This window comes from Echinococcus granulosus (genome assembly GCF_000524195.1).
Source record: "Echinococcus granulosus chromosome Unknown EG_S00082, whole genome shotgun sequence".
NCBI lineage: Eukaryota > Metazoa > Platyhelminthes > Cestoda > Cyclophyllidea > Taeniidae > Echinococcus > Echinococcus granulosus.
Genome location: NW_020170462.1, coordinates 126,730 through 140,402, shown reverse-complemented (window position 1 = coordinate 140,402; position 13,673 = coordinate 126,730). Strand labels below are relative to the sequence as shown.

The 13,673-nt window shown below is 44.1% G+C and overlaps 1 protein-coding gene across 1 annotated transcript; it reads left to right on the top strand. All coding sequences in view use genetic code 11, as the record gives it.

Annotated features, from left to right (window-relative positions):
* Positions 1 to 1,912: 1,912 nt before the first annotated feature.
* EGR_07605 (hypothetical protein) lies at positions 1,913 to 6,006 on the top strand (the record flags this gene model as incomplete). The annotated part of the gene is made up of 5 exons (XM_024496854.1): positions 1,913 to 1,924; positions 4,181 to 4,511; positions 4,682 to 5,201; positions 5,246 to 5,315; positions 5,884 to 6,006. 5 exons carry the CDS (start codon positions 1,913 to 1,915, stop codon positions 6,004 to 6,006), a joined length of 1,056 nt encoding a protein of 351 aa, XP_024348710.1.
* Positions 6,007 to 13,673: the final 7,667 nt, after the last annotated feature.

Below are 13,673 nucleotides of genomic sequence, written 5' to 3'. Positions count from 1 at the left end.
TGGGCCTTGCATCAGAGTAGAGATAAAATAAGATTGTTGGCAGTGAGACTCCTCAGGGGGTTGGGAAAGAAGTCACCATCTCATAAAGTGAGGAAACAGCCAAACAAGGGGAAAGGCAAAGAGGTGGATGGAGGGATAGATGTGGGGGTGTTGTGACACTCTTTGTGGACAGCACATTTGGCTCACTCAAAACAGACTGAAGTCAGATCGCCGTCTCAGTTGGGTATTTCATATCATCTCTCCTCAATAAGCTCTTTCCGAACCTCCTGATGATGTTGTTGATGATGTCCTGATTTTCTCGGAGTGTCAAAGTGGCATTCGAGGATTATGACTACTGAGAATTGACTAGTGAAAGGGACATTTAGATATCTAGTATTTCTTTCACCAGAAACCACATCCGAACTAGATTGTCATCCTCTCTAGACACCTCGTGGCATATTTTACATACCGGAGGATTTCAACATCCTACTCTACGTTCTTCCTCAAATCGGAGAGGATGATGGTTGTTTTCATGCTCACGACAGTAGACACAACAGCTGAGGTCGAGGGTAATTTGACCTGCTTTATTCTTTCCGGCTACTTGGGTTATAATTAGTATAGTGAGGAGTCTCGTCAACCATTCGTCGATGCTACAGCCTCTATTTCACTTGTGGATGATGACTTCTCTAGTGGTCTTGTAGACCTCCACACCCTATCTACTCTAATTTCAAGGTCAAGTTATTCTCTGTCTTCTACGCCCTTTGCTCTCAAGGACTAAATCCCATGTTTTTGACTTCTCTCCACACATCCTCTCGAGAATGACAATGACATGTGAAATGTGGAACGAATGTTTACGCTATCATCTCGCACCAGTGACAGTGACAGTGAAATGTAATAAAATGGAGTATGTGAGAAAGTATTCTTTCTCATATCGCATCATCTGCAATGGAAACTTGAGAATAACCATGTAGTGCAGTTAAAGCTTAAACATCTCCAAGTTGTTGTCTCCTTTGGTTAAGGTGACTTGATAAACTTGGCGTCTGAATTAGCCCTAGGGTATGTCCCTCAGACACTGAGGTGGCATTTTTTAAATATACGGAATGTGTATGAGGTTAGGAACGTGTAGATCAGGCGTGACGTAAGTAGACCCTAACACCACCGAATCGGAGGAGAATGGAACAGCGGGGTGGTCCCGTATCCCATTAAAACAGACAATAGGAAGGGCTGACACCTCACTTGGAAGGGCTAATATTCACGAATGGCAAGTCAGTGAATACTACAATGAAATTAGGGAAAGATAGATATACCAATTTGATTTCTTCGCCTAAATATTGAATTTTCACCTCGGTTGCCTGAACGACGTGTCTAGTACTCGTAATGACACCCGTGGTAGGAATATTTATTGGACAACTTATGATAGTAAATTTAGGATGTCAATGCTATTTTGGTGAATCAACCCACAAACTAAAAACTCAGTAACTCAGTGGAAGACTTGAAAATCCATTATGAAGTTGCCGCACTGTTGACAGAATCTGTTTGACAAGCATCCTTTCAATCTCCTACTTCCTATGTAAAATTTGTACACTGAATAAGGCATCTTGAAATAAATAGCAGTATATTACTGCAAATTTGATAAAATCTTACGAAAATGACTCGAAAACTTGTTTTTATTTGCAACAATTTATTGGTAAACATGCCCACCATTGCCCTTTAAATCAACTAATTGACCAAACCTGTAACACCTTCATGCTGCAATTGGTCAGCTGTGGATTGTCAATCAGCGTGAGAACATGCGCGCGCACGATCCCCATTCGTTGGTCTCAGCCAATCGGTTACCGCTCACGCGTCGGCTTTTCTATTGGCTGCAAGAGCTTATATAAAGGAAACTGACACTGACAGCAGGCAATCTAGCGACTGCTACCAGCCTCTCGCAATGTCGCGACCGGTAAGCTTGATGACCATGTGGACTGGCATGTTTATTTTTCTGCTCTAATTTGGCGTTTGAGTTGATATGGAGCTGTGAGTCGCAAAAATAAGAGTATCTAAAGAGATTCATGGAATGAAATGCAGACGCTTAGTTCTTCCTATTTTGCAAACACTCTGTGGCACATTTTTTGCACAGAACGAGTTTTATTGGCAATTTACTTTTTCCTCAGCCTCATGGATAAGCTATGGCTTGTAAGTTTGTTCTAGTTCTAAAATTTGGACTGCGACTTTTAAACATTGACTCAGAGGCTTATTTAACTTTCTTTACTATTCTTCGTGCTTATAAGGGATTGTTTTTGAAAAATGGGTTTTCGTCTTTTGGTACATAGGCAGGTAGACCTGAACGCCTAGGATTTTACATGACAGTCATTTTTAGAGAAAACGTCTAATTGGTTTTGCATTTGAAATTTTGCCTGCTTTAGTCGCGTTTAAAATAAGTGCTTTCTTACGCTTTTTATGACTTGTGATAGAATCTATAAACACAGCTGTCTTTGTTTAAATTGACCTTGAAAAGACCTCGGCTCTTCAAGGCATAAAATATGTAACAGGTTCGCGTTTCCTCCGTGTTCTATGTGCGCCTTCTCTTTGAAATTTTGTCTTGGAAGAAATCAAACATCATTGCTGAAAGTTTAAAAATTGTGGTTGATTTCTATTGGACGATTCCAACTTTTGTTCACTTCCTAAATACCTTTTCGCTCGTGGGTAGGATCTTATATTGCCTATTCTACATTCTTGATCTGCGTGATATCTGAGGAAAATGGATTAAAGTTGATTGTTTCTTGTATCGGCAAATAATTTTAAATGCATTTTTGTTTTGAACAGAATGGACAGTGAGAACTGCTTCGGCCATTTAATGCGCCCTTTCGGGTGTTCATTCATAGCCTTTGAACTGTTTTCCCAGATGATAAAGAGTGCCTTGAACGGTTTATTTCTTTTATTTTGCCTTGTGTGAGCGGAGGACCTCCATGCTTCTGTCTTGTATTTCCAAAATTAAAAATTTTTTGGGGAAATAATAGGGAAGCTGATCCTACAGAAGGGCAATTTTCCCTTGTTTTCATTCAGCTTCGAATTTAACGGAATCGCAATTTGCTAGAAAAATAACAATTTTTAGTCATTTCGTGTACTTCATCTGGTTTTACTTCCTCCCAATTTCATCACTAATGCTTTCTACATTCTTGAAACTGGTCATACATCATTTTCCCGTATTTTGTAAAAAATTACTGCGCCTTTTTACCTGAAGGTTGGATGAAGGAGGGACTCACAGACTGAATAATGGGGCTTTTCATCGACCATTAGTTAAAGAATAACCTTTGGGACCTAATTTAGTTGTTTGTTTGCTTTTATTCTTCAAAACGATAAGCTGGTTTTCGGACTAAAGAACTGCTTTCCTTGGTTCCGCTTCGGTGGTTTATCCTTTCCTCAGGTCATTGTGAATGCAGGAGCTATTGAATGTAAGTAGGTCATTAAGCAGAGGGAAAACAAACAGTTCTATTACTTAATGAAAGTAGAATCTATTCCACCCTGAGTTGAGGCATTATGTTTTTTTAGCGGTCGAGAGCTCCTCCCAGATACCCAACAAAAGCCCCAAGGTTGACTGCAAAAGTAAATTTGACCGGTCTTTTTCCATGAAAGTGTGCATGTCTTTTGTAAATTGGAAGTCTTCAAAGTTTATCAAGTGCAGCTCCAAATACCCCATGATAGTGACCTGGGGAAAGAAGTTTGTAGAGCCCAAATTGGATGTTGCTCAGATCCCTTTTATGGCAACAAATTGCGGTTATGTTTAATCCCTTGACTACAAGTCTCCATGCTTTTATTATTTAACCAACTTTTTCGTCTAGTTCCGGCAAAGCTTTTAATCTGTTGCATTGTGCTTGACAGGAGAAAGCGATTTTAGATCGAATTTCGTCTTAAAGTTTGCTCGAATTGGGGATGATTAGTGAGTTTAACTATCTCTAGACCTGCATTTTGGTTAATGGAGGCCTCCAACTGCGCGTTAAACTGCCAAAAAAAACCCTCAGTACTGAGTAATCCCCAAAACCTTGTAAGTCCTGCCAGCCCGAAAGAACGCAGTCTGCCGACACATAGGGATTGGTCTGCGGGGCTGTAGGCATGGATAAAAAGCCGTTTTACCAACTGAGATACCGAATGCGTGGAGATTAAAGGGTCAACGTAGGTAAACACATAGCCTAGTCAATTTCCCTTTCTTCTGCTTTAGCGTGCAATAGCCCCACCACCTCCAAACCGTCCACTGCCACCGATCCCTACAGCAGAGGAGGAAGCGGCGGCAGCAGCTTTGCAACACCGACGGCCTTCAGTGACCAAGACAGCAACAACGGTAAATGCAACCATTATGAGTTCCACTACAAAGACATCACAAAATCGTCGCGTGGTCCCACGAATGGGCACTCGCAGTCATCCGCGTGGAAGCCAGCCTTCAACCTCCACTATCTGTGATGTCAACGAACAAGTTACCGTCTCCCTTCTATCATCTTCTTCGCCATCTTCCTCCTCTTCCTCCTCATCTGGCTGTGAAGATGCCATAATTGGTAGGTTTTGAAGGGGCATTTGGCCTAGATAACCTAGTCTAAAGAGCGTCAGCTCTAAGTCTAGACGTTCGACACGCAAATCCCTTCGCCAATATTCCGTCTAGGTAATTGGGTTTAATTTTGGGCATGAAAAGTATCGTCTTTAGTAACCCTTCCTCGTCCTTTTGCAGAATCTCGTCAAAGGTCATCAGACGACTATATGAAAATCACCTCGCAGTCCTGCCTCATCAATTTGGAGGCAGGTTATCAGGATTCCGACGATGGCTACACCTCATTGAATGCGTTGGATAGTCTAAAGGATCCACACCACCACCATCATCGTCACAATCATCAGCCTTCGCGTAATCCCATTCAGACGGAGAAGACTTCCAAAACCCAGGAATCCAGACGTCCGCACTCCATCGCTTCCTCACTTACCTCATCGTCCTCCTTCGATGACGAAAGCACTCTCGTCTGCACATATGGTAAGGACTCAGACCTCCCGCTGGATGGGATGTACCGTCTGAAGGTTAAATCAACCACGTCCACCACCGCCGCCATCCAGTTCCACGGGAACAAACGTCTGGTACGCAAGTATCGAATGAAACGGCGGGAGGGTGTGGAGGCACCTCCAAAAACTGTTTCTTTGGACCGAGAGCAGAAGAAACATTACCATCAACAGGATAGACTAAGACGTGGAGGAGGGGGCGGGTGCAGCTCTCCCTGTCGTTTGGTCACCATGTTGGTTGTCTAAGTGACGGCAACGACGACGGCGACGACGAGGAGGACAAGGAAAGTTACATTTTCGCTTATGTACATATGACGGTATTTTTTCATCCGATAGTCTATAAACCTATTTATGTCAACATCACGACACCTCTTCGCTGTGAAGGGATTGGGGTGGACGGGAGTGGTTATTCATCTGGAGTTAATGTCTACCCCCCGCTGCTCTGACATCTGGTCGGGATGACCAGACGTCTAGACACATGTACACCACTTTGTCATCACTGCGATAGGCTTGTCGAGCGTTGCTATTAAGCTAAGGAGGGCATAAATTATGTGGAAGAGAAGAGCTGGAAGCAAATGACTTCCGTCGATTCGGAAGTTCTTCTAGGCTGTGATGCTTCCGGACTGACGCACCACCCCAGCGGCAGAAACAGGTTGGCATTTAAGAGCCGCATTGAGTTTCGTGGGCTTCGATAACGTTCGCCACTGAGTAGTTCCCTTCAGAATCGCTAAAGATTTTGCGGAAGCATCCGAGCCATGCAACAAGGTATTCCTGTTTTGGAAGGATGACGGGGCCGCACAACATTAACTTGGAAGTCGAATCAGAGGGGACTGTGGAGGTTCACGTAGTCAATACGTTCGATAACTAGATGGCTCTCTTTCCTAGAACGTTGTTCTCAACGCTTCTCGTGAATGCTTGACCTCTTTGGCCGTGGAAGATCTTCCAGTGGATAGGGAAGTTCGAACCGCGGGGAGTGATTCACCGCGATTGTGCGATGTTGACGCCTAGACTATGTTCGACAATGAGCAGTTGCCCCAATTTTAACTTGAAGAGGTGTCACCTGGCATTTGGATTAGTTTTATAGCTTGCCACTCCGTCGAAGTGATAGGCAAAAGTCGACTCGGTTTCCATAGCCTTCAGGTGTGAGGCTTTCCAGATTCAGGCACTCCCAGACGACACCTTCTCTCGAAATTATTTTTCCTTGTGGGTGAGCTTCCTCATTTCTGAAGGCATATCAGTCTGAGAGAACCTCAATTACAACCTCATGGAAGAGTTACAGCCCTGCCGACATGCCGTCAGCCACGGCGTCAAAATGTATTAGCCGAGGAAAAGCGTCTAATCCTCAGGATGGATGAGGTCCATCAAAATTAACAAGATATACCGTTCTACATCTCGTCAAGGTGGGGGATGTCCAGTCTCCACGCGTCAATTTCATTATCTTCGCCCTGTCCACTAAGCATGGTGTTCTGTCAGACACGTGTGTCTGACAGCGTCCCTAGGGGTCCTGTCAACCGCTCCATTCATTCAAGTACTGCATTCAAAGGAGGGAATAACTTGAAGATGTTCAAGTCATAACTGCATCACTTGTTTACTCTCCAATTCCCTTGTCACTGTCATTGACAAGGTGATAGCGTAAACATTCCTTCCACATTTCACACGTCATTGTCATTCTAGGGGGGGTTGTGTGAAGAGGAGTCTACAACATGGGAGTTAGCCCCCCAGAGCGGGGGGCATAGGAGTCAGTGAAGAGTGTCAGTGGGGAGGGTACAGAGGTCCACAAGGGGTATAAATGAAGTCACCATCCACTTGCATCGTCGAGTGGTTGACGAGACCCCATACTATACTACTTATAACCAAAGTAGTTAAAGCTACTCAAGTAGGCTGGATTACTCCCGCCTTCAACTGATGTGTGGAGGGTGTGTGAAGGTGGGGGGACTGTGGATGGCATATCCAAGTCCTCTGCTGGGCAGGACATACACCACAAGGTGAATAAAGTGGGCGGAAGAGACCAGTGTGGATGCGATTCCCGGTGGGAGAAACCAGAGGATGTCCGAGTCTTTCCTTCACTAGTCACTCTGCAGACCCACTGAGAAGGATCAAATCATCATCGTCATCGTCAGGAGGAGGTGGAGAGACTGTTGAGGAGAGATGAAATGGAAGAGTGAACAACTGGGATTGCGTTCGTCCTTAATCTGTTCTAAATGAGCCAAACGTACCCTCTGGGAGATTGCCACAACACCTCCCCATCCCTCTGCCTCCCTGTTCCACTATCTGCCTGATCTTCTGCTTCCAGACTTAATATGGCGGAGGGTAATAGTTGGGAAGAATCCCAGACAGTCGCCCGATTCCTTTTTTCTTTAATTTCCCCCACCCCCTTCATCCATCCTTCATTCCTTCCCTCCCTATAACAAATTATTAAACAGTTCACCTTAAAATCACTATGATTTCCCTCCAATCAATCAAAAATGACTGCCGATAACCACTTGATAGTTATCTGTCAACCACGACGGTAATGTCTACTTTCGATCAGTAAATTTTTTGAGTCCCGCAGCTAGGAAGAACAGCCCACTTTACACCTATTGTGATGTACACCTCTTCAGACCCTCCATTATGATCGTCACTTCTGACAGATGTCAGTGCTGTCCCCGGTAACCTTTGACGCTGTTATTTAACTCAATATCGATGTCATTTGGACGGATGCCAAGGTACCGGCGGGTCTCACAATTTGGACGTTACTAAGTCCACCACCTTGACATCACGACATTTGCCATCAACAATTGCACTCAAATCCGATCCTGGTGTTAACTAACTTGTAAGTTGAGATAAAAGAGTTTCCACCTTGAAGGAAGTGATTCATCGAGTTGAAAGTGTCCAGGAAGAGCCGATTTCGCCGTACCATCGGATTTTCGACACCGCGGACAGAGTTCACTTTGCCTCCCGACAACAAAACCAAAGCAGCATAGCCCAGAAACCTGCGTTTCTTGTTCCAAAGTGCGGCCTACTTGAAGTGTGTCATTTCCAACTGTGATGGCGCTCAAAGTGGCTTGCCAAAAAGAATCATTCTCCTTGTTCTTCTCCCCATCACCCTCCCCCTCACTTTTGTGTTCCGCTCTCCTACTCATTTTCTCCTCTCTCCCCCTCTGAGCGCCGCCTTGTCGCTTCGTCGCACCATCACCACTGGCATCGAAATCAAACAAAACTGCCAGATTGGATTTGAAGCTTGCTTGTTTGTTCCATTTATTTCCCCCTTTACCATCTCAATCGGCGCTTTTTCACTCACCCCTTTCCAACACATGCACACACAAGTGAAAGGATTCCTTTCTCCTTTCCACCGTCTGGACAAAGAATGTGGCTGGTTGTTTTTTCAGTCGGCTTATAAGTAACCAAAAGCAAGTGTCGCCCACTTCTTTATTGTTTTGTTCCCCCGCTTTTTCCACCACTTTGCTACTCCTGCAGCCATTGCTGAGAGACATTCACAAGACCACCACCGCTACCATTTTTTGAGCTACCGAGGGGGCTGGGGGAATGGGGGCAGTCACTTACCGATGGTGTTGTTACTCTCACCTCTTTGGTTGTGGGCTTCCCCTTTACTTTCTTTACAGTTAGTACCATGACAAAGAAAATAGACGAGGAATTGTTTGTATTCGTCCAGTATTGTGTTTTATGCTCTGGAGACTGGATTTTTTTTCCCCCCCCCCCCCACGCCTCCACCCCCGACCCCTCTAAGCCCATCAGCAAAGCCACGTAAACACTAGCCATTCTTCTCACCTATTTTGAGTAAATTCTGGAAGCAGAATCAGTCCAAGTAGAAATTTTTTGTATCAGATCTGTCAAGCAATGACTCACCTGTCAATACTCATTGATTGATCGATTAGTGGGGAATATTCAAACACCCAGAGCTTCGAGTGCATCAATTTAGCCGTCATTTTTTTTCCTCTTACCGTAATTCCTAACCAATTTGTGCAAATTTGAAAAAAAATCAGTCCATGTGTGATTCCCTTTTCAATGAAACATAATTTGCATGTCAAATTTGTCAAGTGATGAGCCATTTCCACACCCTCGTGGGGTCTGCCGATCGATTGATGAGGAACGACACCACACCTTACAATTTAGGTGTCATTTTTTTTTCACCTCTTTTTTAATTTTCTACCCAATGCATGCAAATTCAAAGTAAAGCGAATAATTCGACTTGATTGCGCTGAATTGGTGCATGAATAATGCACGTCAATTCGCCGACTTTCCACCCGTCTGTCAACCTCGTGTCCGTGCAAACCTTTTCTCTTCGCCCCTCTTTGCTTTGTTTTGTTTTGGTCTAATCGAAACTCGGCATCTGGAGGTGTCAATCACCAAGTGTTTGTCTCTCATGGGAGGGTGCGAGGCGCTGGCACAGCGATGATGATGACAAATGGCTGTTAATTTATGCCTGCTCCGTGCATCGCTCTCGGGCCGTGATTGTTGCGCGCCACGTGAGGAGGAGTGAGGTAGGTATGGTCAGTGCTTCCGGAATAGTCGTTTAGTCTTTAGATCACGGCTTACTGGACTTAACTCAGTGCAGTTTGGTCCTTTTAGCTAAACGTCACGATGTCCACAACTTCAAAATGTGATGATCATGTCCACAACCGGAAGTAGGCACCAACGACTATCTTTCATTACCCATCCTTCCTCACTTACACCGTAGCCAACATTTGGGATGGATGTAAAAATACAATAATGAAGAATTGTTAGCAGTTTACCAGTTGATAGGTTTGTTTTCCATCGCTACGAGAGATCTGGACAGGCGATTCAGTGCAGCAGCTTGACTTGAGGGTGATTGCCCTGGCAATGGACATGTGTCTTTTGAGGTGTCTGGATTTGAGGTCTGTCGAATCAACCTGTTGGTGGAGCGCACATACACCACAGCCTCGTCAAATCACCGTCTGGAAGTTGAGATAGGTTTCGGCTTATTTGATTGGTCAACTGGTCAGAGGTGACAAACCAATCAGGAAAGGGTTTGCAGCAGGCAAATATCGATCTTCGCTGCCTCCTTGATTCACCAAGAGATATTTAATTTCTGCTTAGAACATGTAACAGAACATTCTAAAGTACGTTTCCCTATACATAAATAAGTATAGCTCCTCAACACACCAAAGGAAGTAAGATTGAAGAATCTGGGGATGGAAGGGTGTAGGATGGATCCCAGATCCATGTTCCGGAACCAGCCAAAAAACTCAAGATCGGATTCAATCTGCTAATTAAAGACAGAAGCTTTATAACTAGTGGTAATGTGGCGCCTCGAGTATTCCCTAATTTAGTAAGAAGTCACGGTTGGAGGAGGGGGCTGCTTACACCGCCCAGAGGCCATACCACAGGGCGAAAGCACAATCTACGGATACTTTACCACCCACGAAATCAAACGCAGAGTTCAACAAACCATTAACACGCTGCGGCGACAAGAAGTTTTGGCGTCTGCCATAGGATGAGCATTCGTGTGGCCTCTTCCGTTTCTCACTTTTATTCCCGAAAACTTGGGGGTGTAATAACGCTTGCCCAAAGAAGAAGTACCACCGAATGGTCGACTTCTCTCAGACTATGATGATATGAGCTTTTAAAGGGTATGCTCAACTGTGTCGCCTAAATAAACGATGGCAACAACTGTTGATCCGTTTTATTTTAACCCACTTTGCTGTGGTCCGATTGGTGAATGGAGATAGAACCACCTGTCGCGTGGAGTAAGTTAGGATTCCTCCAGCAGGGCATGATTAGCCGTTGATGAATCATTTGTAAAGAGGGATTAGGCTCACCTCTCCCCCCAAAGACCGTATTGCCCACTGCTTCACGGTCAATTTGGGGGCGAAACGTTGTGTTAAAACACTAAATAACCCATCCACCAATCAAAAAAGGGTAAAAGCAAACCCAGTTTTACATTGCCTTAACAAGAGCCATCCTGGTAAATTATTTTATAAAATAAACCTCTCAAGTAAGTTTTGGATGGGTCGGACCACCGATACCATACAGGCAGGGATCTGGAGGGATAGAGTTCAAAGGGCCACCCAGAGCCCCCTTTGAGGTAACCAAGGCCATCCTGCAAAGGCATTTCTAATTAGCGTTAGTCAGCTTGCCTGTTTGCCTCTGGGGATTAACATAATTAGGGGAGGAGTTGGAAGAGTAAACAAACACCCAGGCACACACTCGAGGGAAGAAAATGAGAACACCTTGGGGAAAGGGTGAGTTATCAGGCGGTCTCCAAACCCTAGAACCCCTTCCACAAACGCGGTTACCATTTGTGATTGGTCTATTCTTATACCCAACTCCCACTTCGCTTGCAACGAGCATAAGAAATTTGGGCGAAGCCAGTTGGCTATGTAATAGTCTAAAGAATTAAAAACGCGATATTGTGGACCCGGTAATTGTTCCCATTAAAAAAATCCTCACCACAGAACATTGTGTTCATCGATGTCATACTGCTTGACTCGTCCCTCCAATGCTATATGGATTACCGGATCTTCTTCGTTCGGCATCCAATCGTAAGTGGGTGTGTGTCGACCTCAAACTCAGCAAACATCGCACTCATTAATGCATTAACACTCTTTATGAATCATTTTTAAAAACTGAGTCAATTTTTTCCTGGAAAAAATATATTATTTACAAAATCCTGTTTATAAATCGAATAAAATAGAAGTCGGGATTTGATTCGTCCCCGGCAAAATCGATTTTCTTTCAGTCAGCCAATCAACATGCCGTCTTTCACTCTGGAAACTGCTCATTGGTTAAGACAGCACAAAACAGACAAAAATGTATATTTTCGGCCCACGCCTTACTCATTTGCCTCTTCACCTCCAGTCCTCTCCCATAGTGATATACTTTCTCAACTGCAACGTTATTCAGTCTTCACGGGTCCCATTAATTAGTAAAAATGAGGTTTGCAGCCCTGTGTTCATGCTTGTGTAGTAAGGAATTACCTTCTCCAAAGGCAAGATCCATTTTTTTTTAGGATTTACCTAAAAATGCATGCACTGCCATGTCAAGACTGCCATCACTGTAGTGTCTTAAAAACAAACTTTCCTTAAAGCTTCTAGCCGACAGTGGCAGGGGTACGATATGCTCTGGCACTAAAGGAATCAGGATTTGGGCACGGCTTGGGTATGAGCTTATTAATTGCAGTTGCATTGCCGCGATTTCCACCTCTACAGCATGTAATTCTATAGAAGACATGATACTGGCAGACTTTTAATCAAGAATTTTACCAGATTTTAGTGATTAATTCACTTTGGCACTCGTCATTGATAAACGGTCTTCATTTTTCGACTAAATTTTAAACGGTTTTGAGGACCAATATCTACCAAATTCCCTTCTTACAGAGTGAGTAGGCCATTTTATCATTTCATTGCAAAGAACCCGTAGGCATAAAAGTTATGAGGCTCTGCGATGATTTTTCCATCTTCTCGTAACAGCATTTTTAGATTTTAAAATACAAAAGGAATAGAATGAAAAAATCTTCCTCCCCATCCGCCTCCTCTTATTGAACTTGTGTACATTACCATTGTTTTCACACATGCGTGTATTCGTCTAGCTTTGACCATGCGTCAATCACTTTGGGCCGACGAAAAAAAGCTGCCTCTCATACTGCTCTGTTGTGCTCTATTTCACATTTTTTTACAATCTTCTGCGGAGAACAAAGCACTCACCACGTGCGCGTCTCTACAGTCGTCGTCTTGTTTCACCATAACATCGTCACTACCATCAACGGTCACAAAGAAACCTCATTCTGCATTCATCCACGACAACAAATTACGACTACGGGCTGCAGCTGGATGGAGCGTTCAACTGCTAAGAATGAGTCGGTTTGTGCTCTGCGTGCGTAGCCTCACGATGACGATCGGTTCGTCATGTCGAATACAACTATACCGTTCACGATCCAGTTGGTGCGATGTAAATTGTCAAAAGAAGTAAACGAAATCATATGCCAGTCTACAGCTATTGTTACGAAGACAAGGTGCTTCCATAGCTTACAGGGGTGAGCTAGTGCCGTAAAAATTGTCAAAAAAAGTAGGGAACAAAATCCATTTACTTTCATTACCGGCTACAAATTGCGGTAGGTGTACTGAGGTGCTCTCAAATTCGTCTCTGAACTACTCACCTCCAGTTGCACTTTTTTAGGTCACACCATAGTTGTAATTTCGGAGACTGTGAGTTGAAGAGTCAAGCATTTTTTGTGGTAACAATGGCACTCGCAGCTTTAGCAGCACACAAGGTGAGCCGTTGAAAGGAACTACCGATTCTCAATATCGCATCCGAACATGCTTCTGGTGAAACGGAGAAATCAAAGCACTGCCTACTGGCATTTCTTTTATGTAAGCCAACAGGGTATTCTCTAGCACCTCCATATTAGGGAGATTCATTTCTGGAGGTTGGCAACTGCACACAGACTGGGGAGAGTTCAGATGATCAATTATAGCGGGGCAGGGTCAGCCTAAGTGTCACCCTTTCCAGCATGGCTGGGATTGGTTCATACCGTCGATCGCCTGCGTTCACGTGAATGTCTGTGTAGTTAAGTTCCTCCCCTTTTCCCTTCCTCCTCGCAAAAAAAGGCAAAAACGCAAACAAAGTCTTGCAATTCCAGCTCATGTACTTTTATAGTTCATAACTTCCTAACTTGAAGCCGAGCACCTTAGCCTCCATTACCATCTTGATGGTGG